The following is a 19,514-nucleotide window of genomic DNA, read 5'->3' as shown; positions in this document are numbered from 1 at the left end:
TCTTGCTACCACCCATGTGATATAAAATTCATGTTGACTCTGATCACATGTGGAGCTTCTTCTATGGGCATGGGACTAACTACCTCACAGGCTACCTCATACTTGTGTGGGATTTTTTATTCCTCCCTGTTACCTCTCCTTCTTCGAGTTTCTTCCACAGAGGAGAAAAATGAGGCACCTGCTGAGCTCAGTATCTTACCTTTCTCTTTCTTTGCCTCCAGGTCATGAAGAAACATGCTTTCCTTTTCCTGGATATTATATCCTAATTTTTCCCATCCCTTAACATATAGAAAAACAATCTCCTTAACGTATCTTATCATACTTGGCTCTTTAAAAAAAAAAAGAGAGAGAGCAAGAGAGAGAGAGAGACAAAATCTCACCCTGTCACTCAGGCTGGAGTGTGGTGGCTCAGTCACAGCTCACTGCAGCCTCAGACTCCTCAAAGCAAGTGATCCTCCCACCTCAGTCTCTCAAACTGCTGAGATTACAGGCATAAGCCACTGCACCTGGCACTGTGCTTGGCTCCTGATATGTTGATAGGAGTTTAAAGAATTTTACTGCCTTCCTTTCCATTATGGCTCAGGCTTAGGGATGGAAGGTTGCAAAGAAATAGAAATTGAATCGAAAATGAAAACTCGATCCTTTCGTGTTTTAAAAACCTTGTCTTTGTTACACCTAGATCAATGGTTGTAAACTCTGGCTGTATATTAAAATCCCAGGGGTCTTTTGAAAAAACGAATGCCTAGACCAACCATAAAAAAAATCAAACCAGAATATCAGATACTCAGCAACCAGATGCTGGGGTAGTTTAGTGCATTGCTCGGTGTCGCTTAGGAAATTAGTCCCACCCAGCTGGGCGCCCTTCCTCCCTCCTACACGGCCAAGCCGATCACTGTGCTGAACCAGTGATTTCTATTCCTAAATAGATACGCACACCAAACTCATAATTTGTTTAATGTTTGCAGTACAGTGTGTGTGTGTGTATGTGTAGTATATACATATTCTACAAAAAAAGAGAAAAAAATGTTTTCCTCATTTACTTCCTTATCCATTATAATATTATGGTGGAGTTTTTGCCCAACGGCTATGCTAGCAGGAGATGGTTCTTTAAGGAAAGTGTCCTCTATCCTCATTACACAATGAGCTGATTCCTGTTACTGTAGTGAACAGCTGACTCTGCCAATCACATCAGCTCTGCCTTTTTGCCCTTCCTTCCCAACCCCATCCCAACTCCACAGAAGACTTCCGCATTCCAGTTTCTCTGGAGTCACTTCTAAGGACATCTAATGCTTTAATTTCTTGCAATCTGTGGGAAGAAGCAGAGAAATTGAGCAGAGACATGCAACTTGATGGTTTGTTTGTCTGTTTTGAGATAGAGTTTCGCTCTTGTCGCACAGGCTGGAGTGCAGTGGCGCGATCTCAGCTCACCACAACCTCCGTCTCCTGAGTTCAAGTGATTATCCTGCCTCAGCCTCCAGAGAAGCTGGGACTACAGGCGCCTGCCACCACGTCCAGCTAATTTTTGTATTTTCAGTAGAGATGGGGTTCACCATGTTGGCCAGGCTGGTTTTGAACTCCTGACCTCATGATCCATCCACCTCGGCCTCCCAAAGTGCAGGGATTACAGGAGTGAGCCACCGTGCCTGGCTGATGTTTTTTACTAATACCAGACATCCTTAAATCCTGCACCAAAAGTAAAGGAAACACAGTCCATGCAGCCATTAACTTCTCATCTCTTCTAAAGGATGTGTGATGTCTAAGCCCTTTCTACATTTAAGCTACCCTGTATTTTTGAATCTCCTGTCTTCTCTGTTTCCTGATTCATATTCTCTCCCTTCCCCTCTTCTTCCCCCCTCCTCCCCTCTCCTCCTCCAAATATACAAGAAGCTTGCAGCTATTTGTTTCTGTGCAACAGAACAATAAATCCGACAAGATGAGACTCCTGAGGTTGTCAGGAAACTAACAGCAGGCTGCCGATACTTCTCCAACCCCTCTGTTTTAAAGGGGTTCACCTGCCCTTAAGGAAAAGGAAGGTCGGGAATTTATCAGAAGCAGCATGGCATCTTATTTACCAGTTTCTTTCTCCATCTTTCACATGTTAACCATTGTATATTCTGTCTATGGCAAACAAAGATTCCTAGTCACTGGGTTTCACAATCCCTGTAAGACAGTTCATTCTGGGAGTTGAGCTGGCTCAACTAAATGCCATTTGAGCTTTCCAACTTGGGAAAAGCAAGCCACCCATCTAATAACAGCCTTTTTTTTTTTTTTTTTTTTTTTGCGATGAGTTCCACTCTTGTCGCCCAGGCTGGAGTGCAGTGGTGCGATCTTGGTTCACTGCAACCTCCACTTCCCATGTTCAAGTGATTCTCCTGCCTCAGCCTCCTGAGTATCTGGGATTACAGGTGCCTGCCACCACGCCCAGCTAATTTTTTATATTTTTAGTAGAGAGAGGGTTTCACCACGTTGGCCAGGCTGGTCTCGAACTCCTTACCTCAGGCAACCCACCCACCTCAGCTTCCCAAAGTGCTGGGATTACAGGCATGAGTCACTGTGCCCGGCCCAGCCTCACTTTTTATAAAGAGGGAACTCTGCAAGAGGCTGTCTGCAGATAACCAGCAAGGGGGATCGGCCCGTTTGTCCAGGAGCACCTCACTCTTTCTGTCGGGTTTGTGGCTATATTGACACCACTTTCACATGTGCAGCCCAACTATTTCTTTTTCCTGTTTCTCTAGGAGTTATTTGATGATGGCATCTGAAGGCCTTTAAGTGTGAAGAGTTAAGAAGTATCATGTCTTTTATGACTGGCCACTGCTGATGGGACTGGCTGTGGTCACCCAGAAAACACTTCCCTTGATTTGTGTCATTGTGGCATTTACTTGGGCTCTGGAGAGCGAGTCATTCATGATTGTCCTGGTCAGAAATTTCATACCAAAGATTCATTTGTCTCTCTGTTTTTCCATTTCCAGCCTGGATGTGTAAATACAACTGAAGTGGACATTAAGAAATCATCCAGAATGAGAAACCCCCACAAAACACGGAAGGTAAAACTGACATCTGTTGTGCTGATCTTGGTGATGGATTGCATTGTTTACAGGATGGCAGCCATGAACACTTTCTTCCCATGTCATGGAGTATCTTCCTCACTCTTCCCAGCCTTCCACAGCCCTCCCTTCTTCAAGAATAGCCCCATCCTGATGCTCAAGCACACCAGGGTCCCAAGACAGAGCGGTGGTACTGACTAACTGACAGGAGAGGAACAGGAAGCGGAGGACCCCTCCCCTCTCCCAGAGAAGGGTGTGGCCTTCAGAGCCCAGGAAAGGAGGAAAAGAAGATGGAGGTTTTCTAACGATGATTTCTAAGGAAATCTAAGGATGCTTTTTCTAAGGAAATCATCCTTAGAAAACCTGACACTAATGAGAGAAGGGCATTTTAAAAGCCGAGGAAAGGGTGACATCTAAAAGATATTTAATTACAGAAAGAGTGCAGGGACCCCCTCTTAACACTAGAATTTTGTAACACAACCATAAGACAGTGGTTGTATTTCAGTGTTCGTTTTCTGAGAGAATATCGGTGTGCAGGGTGCAGGGGAAGCTATTCCAAGTTCAGTGACATTTTAAATAACCCTTTGAAAATGCATAGCGATAGTCTCTACATATTTTTTAAAACAACACGTACAACTAGAAGGGATTTTTATTCATTCCATAAAACATGCTTGATGTACACAAGAATTTCTGGCCTGTAGCAGTCACTTTGAGAACACAGCTTATTGATTGGTCCTGCAGGATTAATACATCCCACAAACTTCAAGGTCTTCTTTTCTGTGACTATTTCCTTAGTATTTCCTCAGCCATAGTGTTTACCAGAGTCTGTGTCCCTGCAGTAAGCACCCAATACTTTTTTCTAGTCTTATTTTATGTTACCTTTTCTCCTATCCCTAGAAACATATACCTTCATGTTCAAAGGCCCCAGTATGGTCCAAAGTACCTTTTCTTTCTTTTAAGGCAGTTTACCTTGATGTTAGGATAAACAAGCCGAAGCAAAGCACCACAAAACCAACTCAGATGCGGTGCTCAAAAGTATCTGCCCCTAGGAACTCTCCGAGGGAGAGGCGAAGTCAGACCAAAGCAAGCCTGTCTGGTCCGTCTCTCTTGTGGCTGGCCCTGCTTAATTGCTTTCATCTTCTGCTCACAGCACATCCTGAGGGCACCAAGAACTAGTTTTGCAGAACAAGATTCAAAAATGCTATCAGCGCTCCAAAAAGTGCATTAAGCCACCTCTCTCCACTTTCTGAATAGTGAAATTACTCTTCGAAATACTTTATTGGGTGTCCTGTTTCCCCCAACAGACACTAACCCAGGCATGCTGTGATTCAGAAGAGAAAGCACATGAATTGACAAGATAGCACTTAGACACAATAAAGGCATCATTTATACTCTCTTTTCAGCACCATCTTCAGTATTGATCATCTTTCTCGTGTTTCACATGGCACCCTTCTTTTTGAACATTTGAGAAGCATTAGTTTACAATGTTGTTCTTCACATACCATCAGCCCTCATTTAATGATGAAAAGCCCATGAGGCATTGCAAGGTGAAATATTGTAAAAAAAAAAAAAAAAAAGAATCATTGAGATGTAGCTCTCTTTGTTTCGATAACATCTCATTTCTTGTGAATCAATAATGATAGAATGACAGGGCCTCACTCCAGAGCTGTCTGGCGCTAACATTTGCCGGGAGAAAACAAAAGTCCTGAAAAATCTGACAGCAATTAACAGGTATGCCCTTATTTTCCACGGTTGGAGAAAACTGATTTTTCTCACCTTTTGATAAATATAGTTTCTCACAGTCAGAAGTGTTCAATTTGCTAGAATCTTCGCAGAGGATAATGTTATTTTGCATGGAAGGTTATACGACTCCAAGCCACATACTAATATGTTTTTTTTAGAAGTATCACCACTGATACTTCATATGATATGAAGTATACAACTATGATATGCTCATAGTTGTTTAGGAACTGTATTAGCAAAATTAAGGAGTCTCTGCTCTATGCCAGACATGTCCTGGGCTTTAGGTACTCCACAGTAAATCGGACAGTCAGGGCCTTGCTCCCCCTAATTCATGGTCTCATAAGGGTACAGGTATTGAGCAAGGAGACAAATGTCTGTACATGGATATAAGTATATGATTTCGTTAAGCTTTATGTAGTCTGCTGGGGCCGCCTTAACAAAATACCGCAAACTAGGTGATTTAAAGAGTAGGAATTTGTTACCTCAAAGTTACGGAAACTAGAAGTTCAAGATCAGGGTGGTGGCAAGTTCAGTTCCTGTGGAGTGTCTCTTCCTGGCTTGGGGATGGCCACCTTCTCCTATGCTCAGTGGCTTTTCCTGTGTGTGCATAGAGACAGAGAGAAAAACAAAACACAACAACCAACTCTGGGTCTCTTCCTCTTCTTAAAAGGACATCAGTTCTATTGTATTAGTTCCCACCCTACAACCCCACCTAACCTTCATTTCCTCTTCACAGGCCGGATCTCCAAATACAGCTGTGTTGGGGGATAGGGATGCAACGTAAGAATTTGGGGGAGGGGACACAACTCCGCCCGTGACATATGACAAAGGGAATTTAAGTGATTTGTGCTTGTAATTGCCACTGCATTTTATCAGTGAATATCTTGACAGCAATCAGCAAGCTGTTTCACCCCCCTCTGAGGGGTCCACAGCTCTGTGTCTGCGGAGCAGGCGACACTGTGAGATCCCAAGCCACAGAGGCCAGCCAGTCGCCCCTGGAAACCACCCTTCCCTTCCGCCAAAATTGGGCTATCTCTGTAGCGCGTCCTCCCGGCTGTGTGGTTGGCCTCAGTCTTCATACTGCGGCTGCTCAGGAAGTGGAACCTACGGAACACGCTTAATCTTTGAAAGCAGATAATGCTCGTAGCAAGGAGAGCTGCTGTCCATTTCTTTGGGAGCCAGCTGTAACAATTTTCCTGTGATTACGTGCCATAACAAGAGTAAAGGACCCAGTAAATCCCTAAACTAACAGTCTAGCATAGGTGCCTGAAGAATATCAGAGTCATTCCACATTTCATTTGGGAATGTTGTATCTAATTGTTGAATTTTTGACATGTTTATCAAATATAAGAAGCGAAGGCTTTGCTGTATGGATGATTTGAGCTATGTTAAGAATCTACCATTAGTCCATTTTCAAGTCTTTCTATTTAATTAGAATATACTACAATATAAGGAAATAGGTAAAAATGTGTTATCTCAAGGATCTATGAAAGAATGATAATGTAGCATAGCCAGAAAGAAATCAGCCTAATATAGGTAAGTTTGAAGGGGAACCGTCTGCCTGATGTTCTTGAGTCTGATACTATTAATTTTGACTGTAATAGATTCTGTATTAGCCAGAGTTCTCCAGAGAAACCGAACCAGAAACAGAGAGTAGGGGGCGGGAGAGGGGAGAAAGACAGAGACTTATATTAAGGCATTGGCTCACAGGATTATTGAGGCTTGGCATGTTCAGAATCTGATGTGGGAGGCCAGCAGGCTGGAGACCTAGGGAAGAGTGGCAGTTTAAATCCAAAGACACAGCACTTGTGTCCCGGGAAGCTTTTGCTGGGTTGCTGGCATCAGGGACCCACCTCGGCATGTTGTCTTGTCGCCAGGCCCCTGGTGCACCCCAGCGGCAGGCAGAGCTCACGGCCATGCCTTCGCCCCACCCGCTCTGCTCCAGGGTCCGGGCACTGCGTCGATGGCGGCTCCGCAAAACATTCGACCCGGCTGCAGCCCATGTCCTGAGCGGACTGGACTGTAACATGAGGCATTTGCGCCGCTTCTGCCGGGCCCAAGTGGTGTGGGGCTTCGGCCGTGGCTCCAGGCAGCTGGGCATCCCCGCAGCTAATCTTCCTGAACAAGTTTAGTAGCTAATCTTCCAGTTGATGTATCCATCGTCATTTATTATGGTTGGGCCAGGGTTGGAAGTGGAGATGGCCTTTAGGTGGTGGTGAGCATAGGATGGACCCCTACCACAAGAATATGAAGAAGTCCATGGAAAGGCTTATCCCGCATACCTTCAAAGAGGACTTCTATGGGGAAATCCCCAATGCGGCCATTGTTGCCTACCTCAAACCAGAAAAGAACTTTCTTTAGAGTCACTTATTTCAGCAATTCCCGGCGACATTGAGGAGGCTAAGAAATGACTAGATTTACCAGAACATTTGAAACTCAAGACAATTTCTTCCAGGTTTCTAAAAGCAAAATAATGAACAGCCCCTGATGAAAAAAACATATTATTTATTCATTCACTGTTTTCTAGTATTTTAGTGTTTATTACCATCTAGCCTTATCTTGGTTATATTTTAAAACTCAAACATTGTCCTATAGCTGCGAATTAAACAGTACAATATAGTTACCATACCATGCTTCAGCTGTTAAATTAAGGCCATCATGTCATAGCACTAAAAAGATTCATTTAAAAATCAATATTTAAAAAAATATATTGATTAAAATGTATCACTAGAAAGGTATTACATGTCTTATAATGGAAGTGAAATGTATTATAAGTACGGGTAAAAAGATAAATCACTAGTTTGAGATGAAAACTAAAATTTTCATGGTAAAATACCAACATGTATGTACTTGTATAGTTTGTACTTCTAGACAGAGAAGGCTTATAAAAGTAAATGCATTAAATAGAAGTTCAATAGTTTATCATAAACCTACACGGAATACACCTAGACTTTGTTTTTTTGATATTTTGCGCATTAACATGTTATTAGAAACATGAAGATGTTTGTGAATTTTTTTAAGTCATTTTCTTTGAAGTCACATCATTGTACCATCTTTATTTTTGTACAGAGCTGCTTCAATTCTGTCATCTGGACCTCCCCTGCCTGTTTTTCTGTTTGTTTAATACAGTAAAATAAGTGTTTTTCAAATCTGTACATCTTTTTGTGGGATAACGCTTTTTTTTTAAGAGTAAATATCCTTCTTCTTCAAAACAACAAGCAACAACAAAAAAGGCAGTCTGGAGGCAGAATCCCTTCTTGCTCAGGGGAGGTCAGCCTTTGTTCTATTAAGGCCTTCAGCTGGTTGGGTGAGGCCCACCCGCATTATGGAGGGCAACCTGCTTTACTTAAAGTCTGTTGATTTGAATGTTAATCCCATCCAATAAACACCATCACAGAAACATCCAGAGTAATATTTGTCCACATATCTGAGTACTATGAGCCAGCCAAGTTGACACAAAATTCACCACCACAAGCTATATCCTTCTGTAGGACAATAGCTAGAGGGGTCCTAGGACACAAAGCCTGAGGGAAATGGTAAGAGCATCTGCACGTGTGTGACTGAATCCACACTTTGGGCTCCGTCCTGTAACGTTAGCGCCCATATTTCAAAATAACAGTAAGCTATTTCCTATCCTGTTCTCCTTTTCCTCTGTCACCTTCATTTGGACATCATGGCACTAAATATTACAGTTAACAGCATCAGTGAAAAGCTAATGTGCACATCCTAGAAGAACAACAGCAAATGTATAATTAGCTGTCTGGTTTTCCCGCTATTAATAATACAGTGGTTGTAGCTGTTTCTGCATAAAATATGGATGTGTCCTCAACTCCATATACAACATGTGTACATTTACATTTTAACGTGTTACTGAACAGAATAAACTACTCATATCTTAGAGCAACACAAAAGTGTGTTGAGTACAGGGTATAGTAAAGGTGCAGGCAATAGAAATTGCTTAAATGAGAATGAATAAAGAGGGGACTTTACTTTTTTTTGAAATGGAGCCTCCCTCTGTCTTGCCCAGGCTGGAGTGTAGTGGCGGAACCTCGGCTCACTGCAGCCTCTGCCTCTCAGGTTCAAGTGATTCTCCTGTCTCAGCCTTCCAAGTAGCTGGGACTACAGGCATGTGCCACCACACCCTGCTCATTTTGTATTTTTAGTAGAGATGGGGTTTCACCATGTTGGCTAGACTGGTCTCAAACTCCTGACCTCAGGGGATCCACTCGCCTCAGCCCCCCTAAGTGCTGGGATTACAGGCATGAGCCACCACACCAGGCCAAGAGGGGACTTTTCTGATTCATGGTCTGAAACCTTGTGGCAGGCAGGGGTCGAGCTGGCCCAGGGGTGTGAGTGGACCCAGCTCTCTCACGCTCTCTCTCTGGTCGCCTTCTCTCTGCTTCTTTCTCTGTACTGGCTTTCTCCATATTGTGTCAGATATGGTCACAGTCTGTTCCCCAGTTCCACTGAGCAACCCTGAAAGAAAGAGAACTATTACCATGTCAGCCAGTCAGAAAAGCCCCAGCGATTACATTTCACATGGAAACACAGAAAGGCATCTTGTACTTTGTGGTCTCTATTTTACAGCCTCTGACTTGGTTCTTGGTCTGTTTGAGTTGCTGTGACAAAATATCTTAGAGTGGGTAATTTATAAACAACAGAAATGTATTGCTCACAATTCTGGAGTCTGAGAAGTCCAATAACATGGCACCAGCAGATTTCATATCTTTCACGAGCTCACTCTGTGCTTCAAAGATGGTGCCTTCTCCCTGTGTCCTCACGTCGTGGAATATGCAGATGAGCTCCCTCAGGCCTCTTTATAAGGGCACTAATCCCATTCACAAGGGCTTCACCCTCATACCTAGTCACCTCCCAAAGTCCCTACCTTTTAATACCATCACACTAAGGGTTGAGGATTTCAACTTATGAATTTTGGAGAGACACAAACATTTAGACCATAGCAAACTCCCACCCCCCACCTTAAAAAAAAAAAAGGGATAATTTTTCTAGTTCTCTTCTAAAATGTCAAGGGAAATCACCTATGAACAGATCTATGTAGGAAGCCAAATCTATTTTATTTAATGAATAAATAGATGGCACTATATATGAAAAAGTGCTTGTCTTAGCACCATAGGGAATAAAAGAACATGTTAATCAAGCCAAAGTATTGCAAATAAATGATTTTGCTATTGAAACTGAAAATGGATCTCAATTAGTTAGTTTGATTTTCCCCCTGCTGCAAATATTAAGATATTAAGAGATTTTATTTCTCTTCCTCTCTAACCCTACCTGTTTCTAGCTCTATGCCACCCCACCCTGTACCACAATTTGAATACATTTTTTTCTGAAACATGCAAAGCCTTTTACAATGCAAATAATTTTCATAACTTGCCTGCCAAAATAGGATTAATCTCTTTGCCTCCTTTGTCCATAACATAATCCCCATACATAAAATTATATTCTTCTCGGCTGTTTTCATTGTAGCCAACAATCAAAGTTAAAAGCTATTACTATCCCCAGGAAATGAACAGTGCTCAGATTGGTGAAAGCGAGACCTCCTGATATTGAATTTTATGTAAGACAAGAAATGGAAACTCTGCAGTAACTTCAGAGCCAGTAGCCAGGTGCCTGGAAGATGTTTTAAGCAACACTTCCCAATGGTTTGGGTCATGGTCTCTGGTTTTTTGTTTTTTGTTTTTTTTTTTTTTGAGACGGAGTCTTGCTCTGTCACCAGACTGGAATGCAGTGGTGCGATCTTGGCTCACTGCAACCTCTGCCTCCCAGGTTCAAGTGATTCTCCTGCGTCAGCCTCCTGAGTAGCTGGGACTACACGCATGTGCCACCATACCCGGCTAATTTTGTATTTTCAGTAGAGATGGGGTTTCACCATGTTGGCCAGGGTGGTCTCTATCTCCTGATCTTGTGATACGCCCGCCTTGGCCTCCCAAACTACTGGGATTACAGGCGTGAGCCACCGCGCCCGGCCTCTTATGGGACCTCTACGGAGTTTACAGGAAATACATAAATGTTGAAATCATTATAGAAATGTAGAGATAAAAGATAACTTATGGGTCATTTTACTTTCATGATACCACAAATTGCTGTGTTTTTCTAGCAGTCTTTTATTTTTTTATCTTAGCCCAAAAACTTACTGTTTAAACCATTAGCTATTTTTTATAAGCACTGTTTACATGACCTGTAGATTATTACTTAAAAACTTTAAATAATTAAACCAAGTTAAAAAAGAATGGAAACTTCAAGTCTCAGAGTCTTTTTATTTTTCTTTTCAAAAAAAAAGGTGATACAATTGAAAAAATAGCAGATACTGAAAGGTACAACTATTATATAATTGGTGATCTCTCTGTTGCCTAATTTTAATTGACAATAATTGCACATATTTATGAGGTAATATTCAATAAACATATATACCATGGAATGAACAAATCAGAGTAATCAACATATTCATCACTGCAAATATTTATCCTTTTTGTGGCAAGAACATTTAAAATCCTCTCTTTTAGTTACTTTGAAATATGTAATACATTATTATCAACAATAGTCACCTTGCTGTCCAGTAGAACACTAGGGCTTATTCCTCCTAGCTAACTGACTTTGTACCCATTGACCGAGATCTTTCTTTTCCCACCCCCTATCCCAGCCTCTGGTAACTGTCACTCTACTCTCTACTTCAACTTTTTTATATTCCACATATGAGTGTAATTCTATGGTAAATACCTCTCTGCCTAGCTTATTTAACTAAACATAATGTCCTCTAGGCTCATCCATGTTATTGCAAATGACAGAATTTCTTGTTCTATAAAGGCTGAATAGTGTTCCATTATGTATACACCACATAATTTTTTCAAAAAATCAACCTCTACTGTTATTTCAAAATTCAGAAGGTTGCTTTATTTAATCATGTTCAAATACAGCTAGTATCAGCTTGGGCCATTTCCATTCCTTCAGTGTAAATTAAATCACTTTATATTCCAGGCCCTATGCTTGTTATTCTTTTCTGTTTCATAATACTTATCATATTTTTAGTCATATGTTTATTTGTGTAATTGCCTGTGTAACTTCTTTCCCTTCCACTGGGTTGTGAGTTCCAGTGCAGAAAGAAGCACATCTATTTTATTTGTATTTCCCTAATGCTTAGCACTATATCCAGTATATAGTAAGTGTTCAATAAATGTTGAATGAATGAATGAGTGAAAAAATAAATGAAATAAAAGGGCTAGTTTAAGCCATTCAGCTCCATCCTGTTCAGGGTAAATTTAAAGCATATGAGCAAATCCTTGTGTTGAAATGGATGGCCATTTGCTGCCTCTTGTTTGGCATTATAAAAAAAGGAAACAGAAGTGGATGTCTTCAGTAATGGGAATTGCGTTCCCAAGGGTCTGGTGCTAGGGCAAGAGAAGGGCATTGAAGAGGCCTACTCAAGATAGTCTGGGAACAGATAATCCCAATGATTAAATCCAAGTTAAAATCTATTAAAGAAAGGATGAGAGCACCAAAAGAAGGATGGAGGCCAGGCACGGTGGCTCACGCCTGTAATCCCAGCACTTTGGGAGGCCAAGGCGGGTGGGTCACCTGAGGTCAGGAGTTCAAGACCAGCCTGGCCAACATGGTGAAACCCTGTCTCTACTAAAAATACAAAAATTACCCAGGCGTGGTGGTATGTGCCTGTAATCTCAGCTACTGGGGAGGCTGAGGCAAGAGAATCACTTGAACCCAGGAGGAGGTTGTGGTGAGCCAAGATTATGCCACTGCACTCCAGCCTGGATGACAGAATGAGACTCTGTCTCAAAAAATAAAATAAAAAAAAAAAGGACGGAGCAGGGGGAGACACAAGGGCAAAACCGCATCCGAATGGTGCAGATACAGAGTCAAGAGGTAATGTAAGTGGACGTAAGGTCCTAGTGAAAGTGGATCAGGAACAAAAATACATTGAATTTAGAGATATTGGCAAGCTTGGTGACTGGCCTGAAAATTGGCGTCATTAGGCATCTGGATCTAACCTCATCTAAAGTGTCTTTGCAAACCTTATCTGGTACTAATTTTGTGGAGTTCATGCAGTTTTATTATGCCCTCATTCTTCTTGCTCATGTCCAAAGAAAAAGTGCTCAGTAACACCCATTAAATTCTTTATTTTAAACGAATAGTATAATATTCAAGAAAAAATAATTTGGCTTCTTCCTTGAGTTGACACGTGAGATGTCTCACACTCAATTACAGATAGTTTTTCGTCCCTTTAGTCACCAGATCTTTATTTATACTTACTAAGCAATGCGCCTTTCTCAAAAAAGAGTTTTCCTAACTAGTAGGTCTGACCTTTTGACAAGTTAATAAAAAAGTACAAGAGTATTGAGAATTCCAAAGATGCATGACGCCTCTGGGGTCACTGATGTTTGCAAATGGCACCCAATAGAAAGGCCAGTGTGGTGAAGTAAATAACCCACTGTTGATACAGAGAATAGGAGTACCCCGGTGTCTTCTATTGCACCACCAGAAATCAAATCAGCAATAGAATTCTTGACTTGTCAGTCTCCTCAGTGCTCCATTTAATTTCTATGTAAAATATCAAGTTATTTTTAAATCTTCTTTTGGGTTATTACATTTCTATTCTATTCTGCATCCACCTCTCTATTTTCTTAAATGAATGCTTATGAAACGTTACTTAGTGTTGACATTCTCCAACTTGGTATTCTGAGCCTGCTCTCAAATTTTATCACATGCACCTTGTTCTTTACATATAATCAATTATTCTGTCAAAGTTAATAATATAACTACATTTTTTTCAGAGATGTGCTTCTATTTTATATGCATATATTTATCATAGCAGTGCCTTTTGAATTTTGATAAGAAGCTTAATCAAATAAGCTTTGAGAGACCTTATTGAATTTATGCTAGACTTACTTTTTAGAAAGTCTGTGACTGTAAATGATATTTTGTCCTAAAATGTTTATTTTTTATTTTAATATAGTCTGTCTATGGTTTACAAAATGATATTAGAAGTCACAGTCCTACCCACACACCCACACCAGAAACTAAACCTCCAACAGAAGATGAGTTACAACAACAGGTGAGTCAGCCTATGAGATGACCTGTTAAAGGTTTACAGAGTAACAGCTATGAAAACCGAGAGTAAATGTTAATAGTGGGTATTTTTAAAGGTTATTTGTATGATTGCCTGTTTCATATGGAAGATTTGCAGTTAAAAGATAATAAAATTTTCTAATTTTAAGTATTGTAATTACTTGAAAATGTATCAATATATGGTAATGATTTTCAAAACCCCTCACTCTTTATTTACCCAAATCCTTGTTCCTCTAACCAGTTGTAAAAATCACCTATGCTGATTTGTAGGTGACTCCATCATCAATAGTTACTTTGTACCCCAAAGCTCTGTTTTAAAGAGTAAGAGGACAAGAGGTTGAGAACATTGTCACACTTCCCATATCCAATGATAGGACATTTTCTTCACAAGAGTGCTTATTCTTCCTTTCCGCAGTGGTGATTTCTCTCTACCTCTTTAAGTTTTTTCTTATCAACACTGGTGTACAGTCATGGAGTCATGCTAATACTATCCAAGTAATATTATAATAATATCCAAGTAATAGTTCAAAGCGAACTCCAGTGTCTCAAATCAAATAATAGTTAAATTTCTTGATTGGTTCAGTCATGGGGCTTTATTCTCATTTTGACTCTTTTCCCTTAATATTTTATTATAATACGGTTTATCAAGAGTGTAATATATACTTTTCTAGTAGATTTATAATAATCAGGAAGGAAAAGTCATTCAGAGAGTTTTTAATTAAAGTTTTCTGTGCATGATTATTCCATGTGAGCTTTTGTCATGAATTGCTGATAAAAATTATTCTCAAAACACATATTGATGCTTTCTTGGTATTAGGAGATAGGATTTATTTTGAAATTATAGTAATATATAATTTTCTAAATTTGGAGGGAAGTATGAGTCTGGATTTAGGTATTCACCATGAATGAATGTTTAAAATCTCTACAATTTTATTTTATTTTTTTTTTGAAACAGAGTCTTGCTCTGTCACCCAGACTGTAGTGCAGTGGTGTGATCTCAGCTCACTGCAACCTCTGCTTCAAAGTCCCAAGTGATCCTCCTGCCTCAGCCCCCAGAGTAGCTGGGACTATACTACCTGCAGCACTACACCTGGCTAATTTTTGTATATATTTTTACAGACAGGGTCTCACTATGTTGGCCAGGCTGGTCTCGAATTCCTGGGCTCAAGTGATGCGCCCACCTCGACCTCCCAAAGTGCTAGGATTACAGGCGTGAGCCACTGCACCCAGCAAAATCTCTACAATTTTAAAATAAAATTACATTTCATTAAAGTAGGCAGAATGGTCAAACTCATTGCTGTTCTAAAGTGATATCAGTTGTGTTCACATTCCAACATTTCATTTTGTCAACTCTTTAGGAGCCCTCTGCTTTTATTTTTTTAACCAACTTTGAAATTGTACTGACATGGAATATACTCTTGTTCAGAGTTGCCCAGTCGATCATGATTTAGAGTGGGAAACTGTGAAAATGTCATTACTTATGTAACTCCTTCTCTAATCCACTTTTCAGATAAAATATTGGCAAATACAGTTAGATAGACATCGGTTAAAAATGTCAAAAGTCGCTGACAGGTGAGTATTTCAAAGTGTCTACATAAATTTTAAAATTTCTTATGACAATTAAATGTGTTTAAAAATGGAAGAGAGCTGTTGGGACAGATAATTAGAATCCTATAAGTAATGTGATTTTGTTTTCCTTTTTGCACGTAGAAAAATTTTCAAAGAACTCTTTTGACGTAGTTTAAATGACAGAATGATTATAATTGTCAATATAATGCCTGGACGTCCAGTCCTTGTTCAACTAAGAATCAGATACAGCGGATAATTCTGCAGAGTCTAGCCTTTTCACTCCTGCCGGAAGACATGAAACTTTCCGTTTATTGGTTACCTTTTGGCAACGTGGAGCTTCTCTATAAACTTACTTTAACAGTAACAATTGACACTGTTCCTGCCTGACTTCGGAATATGAATGAAACTCAAATTTTAGATATTTTCCCTTTCTTCATTTAAATCTGTTCTTAATGTCATTCATATTCTTCACTTTTGGGCATTGCCAACTCCTGCCTCTCCAACTTCTTTCCCTTCTCCCTTTTTAAATGTTGTATATACATTTAAAAAAACTTGTCAGTGGCTCCCATTTTACTTAACTCCTATAAATACTTTCGACAGAATTTCCCTTTTAAGCCCTTCTCTAAGTTAGCTAAAATCTGTTCTGCTGTGGGTGGACTGCTTAACCAAAGATCGGAACTGACTCTTAGCGGTGCCCTTCACACACTGACCTCTTCCATAGTGCTTCATGTTAAACAAGGGATATTGATTTATATAGCTTAGGCATGAGGAGAGATGGAATCTTTAGCCACAGTTTTCTGCCAAAAAGCACAATAAGTTGTTGCATGAAAGTTATTGAAACATGAAGATTGCCATTGGATTTCATTCTTTAAGTGAGCAAGAATTCCTTGGTCCCACATTTTTATATTGTTTTCCTTGCTTTGGACTGGCTGTAACCCCAGTCAGAAAACTAAAGAAAGTGGAAATGTTTTTTCTCCCTAGTCTACTAGGTTACACGGAACAGTATTTAGAATACGACCCGTTTCTCTTGCCACCTGATCCTTCTAACCCATGGCTGTCCGATGACACCACTTTCTGGGAGCTTGAAGCAAGGTAGGTGGCATTTTGTCTTTCTCACAAATATGTTGCTGTATTTCAGGGTCTGAGTGAAATGGGAAGGAATTTATTGTTGGCTAATTGTGAATGTAATTTTGTTCTTTGTCTCCATTGGCTCATATCTAACATTCTTGTTTGAGATAATGGCTTTTGAACCTTAGACATTCACGTTTGCATTAAGATTTGCATTGCTGGAAAGACCAACCCAAAATTAGAGGTGCAATTATTCAGAGTTAGGATCTTCAGTTCTTGAAATTTAGCTCATTGCTATTATCTTCCTGGAAAACCCATGTAGTCACAAAGGCTCATGTATTCAAGTAAAATGAATGCTAAAGCCATGCATACTTAAGCCCAACACAAGTATTTCTTTATAAATTGAATTTTAAAACAAAATGGTCTTACCATAAACACTGTAAGAGAAACTGGCAAGACACTTACTTCCTAAGAAAAGCAAAGCACCACTTAGGACTCCCTGGTTTCCTTCATGAGCTATATAGGGAAAGAATTACATCATGAGTCTTAACAGAGTCATAAAAAGATCATGGCATATCACTTTACAAAGAAAAGATTGGTACTCTGTCATATTTCTAGCAGTTCTCTAGATTGCATTTCTGGACTATCTCTTTCTTTTGCATCCAGCCATGAATCTTAAACACTGGACATGCCCAGAACTCTTCATCCACAAATTAAAGATTTTACAGATGAGAAAGCTGGAACCCCAAAATATTGTGACTCAGCTAGGATTAGGTCACAGATTTAATTGACACCAGAGTCATAAGCTAGTATTGAGATCTTTTGGTTACCAATGCATTTTCCCCAGTTCAATATACCTGCATGACACTGTGTGGCATAATGGTTAAGAAATGTGTGCCTGGTGTGGTGGCTCACACCTGTAATCCCAGCACTTTGGGAGGCTGAGGTGGGTGGATCACCTGAGATCAGGAGTTCGAGACCAGCCTGGCCCAAGTGGTGAAACCCCATCTCTACTAAAAGTATAAAAAGTAGTGGGTCATGGTGGCAGGCGCCTGTAATCCCAGCTACTCGGGAGGCTGAGGCAGGAGACTCTCTTGAGCCCGGGAGGCGGAGGTTGCAGTGAGCCGAGATCGCACCATTGTACTCCAGCCTGGTTGACAAGAGCGAAACTCCGTCTCAGAAAAAAGAAAGAAAAGAAGTGTGGCATTGAGGTCAGAACATCTGGATCTTTGCCCCTTATTACTTGCCTGACATTGGCAAGTGATAATTCTATGCCTCAATTTCCTCATCTGTAAATAATAAGATTAATAGTGCCTATCTCATAAAGTGGCTGGCAGAAACTAAAAGAGACCATTTTTGTAAAGTCCTTAGCACATAATGCTCAATAAATGTTAGACTTTATTATTAATACTAATGTACATGATGATTTCACGCAGAGCCATTAATCAGAGGTATATTTTTTTGAAACAAAAGGTAAAGATGGGAACTTCGAGGCACACATGATTTTAAAGGGGAATGTAATAACAAAAAAATTGGAATTCTGATGAAAGGAATGTGTTTGCCTTTGTTTTATCTTCTATAGCAAAGAACCGAGCCAACAGAGGGTAAAACGATGGGGTTTCGGCATGGACGAGGCATTGAAAGACCCAGTTGGGAGAGAACAGTTCCTTAAATTTCTAGAGTCAGAATTCAGCTCAGAAAATTTAAGGTAAGACACATTGCTTGGATCTTATAAGCCAGAGAAATACTGTCTGTGATGTATCTGGTTATTCTGAAGGTAGTAGATCCTCCACTAACATCATAATGATGTTATGAACCCACTGAATTTCTGCCACCTAATGAAGGGAAAAAAGATAGCAAGGCAAAGGCTGTCCCACGTATCAATTTCTTATAACTCATTTTTACACCGTCTCTGTGCCTCCAGATGTTTTAACTATACAAACTTGGTGACTTTGAAACGGACTCTGTAAAGAAATGCAATACAGAGAGCAATGTTTGGCAAAGTGGAGATTGGCCAATAACATTTATGAAGTTCAATTAAAATATCATCTGTTTGTCAATGTTGACTATCTTTGCGTATCACTTCTCAAGCAAGTTAGAGAAGAAGAGACTGGGCAGCTATATCAAATAACTTGAAACCAAACTACTGGGCTGTCTCATTCTCTTTGCATGTTTAAATAATAGCCACAGGGCAATTGAGAGCAGCACAGCACTGAGCTGTTCATGAGACAGCAACACCCGTTCTGCCCATCTGTTGTAAACATCGTCTTTATATATTTTTAAAATTTGCTAACATAAGGAGGATCTGAAAATTGCATTTTTAAATATAAGACATTAGAGTGGATTTTAATAGCTCTGTTTAACATCTTTGAAGGGAGTGATAACTTTCCACTATATAAGACTGTTTTTTCATGAGCTTTTCATTCATTATTCTTTTGAAACCTGATGCCCAATTTTTACTTTTCCATGACTTACGCAGTCCTGCAAAATTCATTTGCTGAAAGTTCTCTGCATTCATTTATTTTCATTGGAATGAAGTAGTGCCAGGCATGGTCACGTTCTTTTCAGGAGATTTAACAGAAATCCCAAACCATTCAGAAAGATGTAGGACGCTGACACATGTCACATGGATGAAGCAAGATGACCACAGGCAGAACCTGGAGGAGTGTAACTCTCTATGTGTGCCTAGCATGGATTGCTGGCATGCAGCTTCCTATTCTCCTTCCAGTTTATGGGAATCCTTCATGCTTGGGCTTTTGCAAGATCTTGCTGCTAAAGTTGCTAAAGTTCTGTATTGAGCCTACTAATAACATTTTCTATATTGAGGTCACATTGTCAATGATTGAGTGCAAGAATTCATTAAAAGGCTAGGCGCGGGGCTCAGGCCTGTAATCCCACCACTTTGGGAGCCGAGGCAGGTGGATCTCTTGAGGCCAGGAATTTGAGACCAGCCTGGCCAACACGGCAAACTCCATCTCTACAAAAACTAAAAAT

At 40.2% G+C, this 19,514-nt stretch overlaps 1 protein-coding gene and 1 pseudogene across 4 annotated transcripts in view; both read left to right on the top strand.

The window, feature by feature from the left end:
• The window catches only part of RGS7 (regulator of G protein signaling 7), a 568,234-nt gene that overhangs the window by 515,407 nt on the left and 33,313 nt on the right, over nt 1-19,514 (top strand). For all 4 annotated transcript variants that reach the window (XM_017953401.3, XM_017953404.2, XM_017953406.2 and 1 more), the window contains 5 exons: nt 2,970-3,044; nt 13,771-13,869; nt 15,394-15,455; nt 16,434-16,544; nt 18,103-18,228. In XM_017953401.3, coding sequence (XP_017808890.1) covers nt 2,970-3,044; nt 13,771-13,869; nt 15,394-15,455; nt 16,434-16,544; nt 18,103-18,228 — 473 coding nt within the window. The remainder of the gene's footprint in view (nt 1-2,969; nt 3,045-13,770; nt 13,870-15,393; nt 15,456-16,433; nt 16,545-18,102; nt 18,229-19,514) is intronic.
• LOC108583500 lies at nt 3,051-7,505 on the top strand (annotated as a pseudogene).

The sequence above is a fragment of the Papio anubis genome, chromosome 1, assembly GCF_008728515.1.
Source record: "Papio anubis isolate 15944 chromosome 1, Panubis1.0, whole genome shotgun sequence".
NCBI lineage: Eukaryota > Metazoa > Chordata > Mammalia > Primates > Cercopithecidae > Papio > Papio anubis.
The sequence above is the reverse complement of the archived record's forward strand: the minus strand, read 5'-3'. Positions and strand labels throughout refer to the sequence as shown.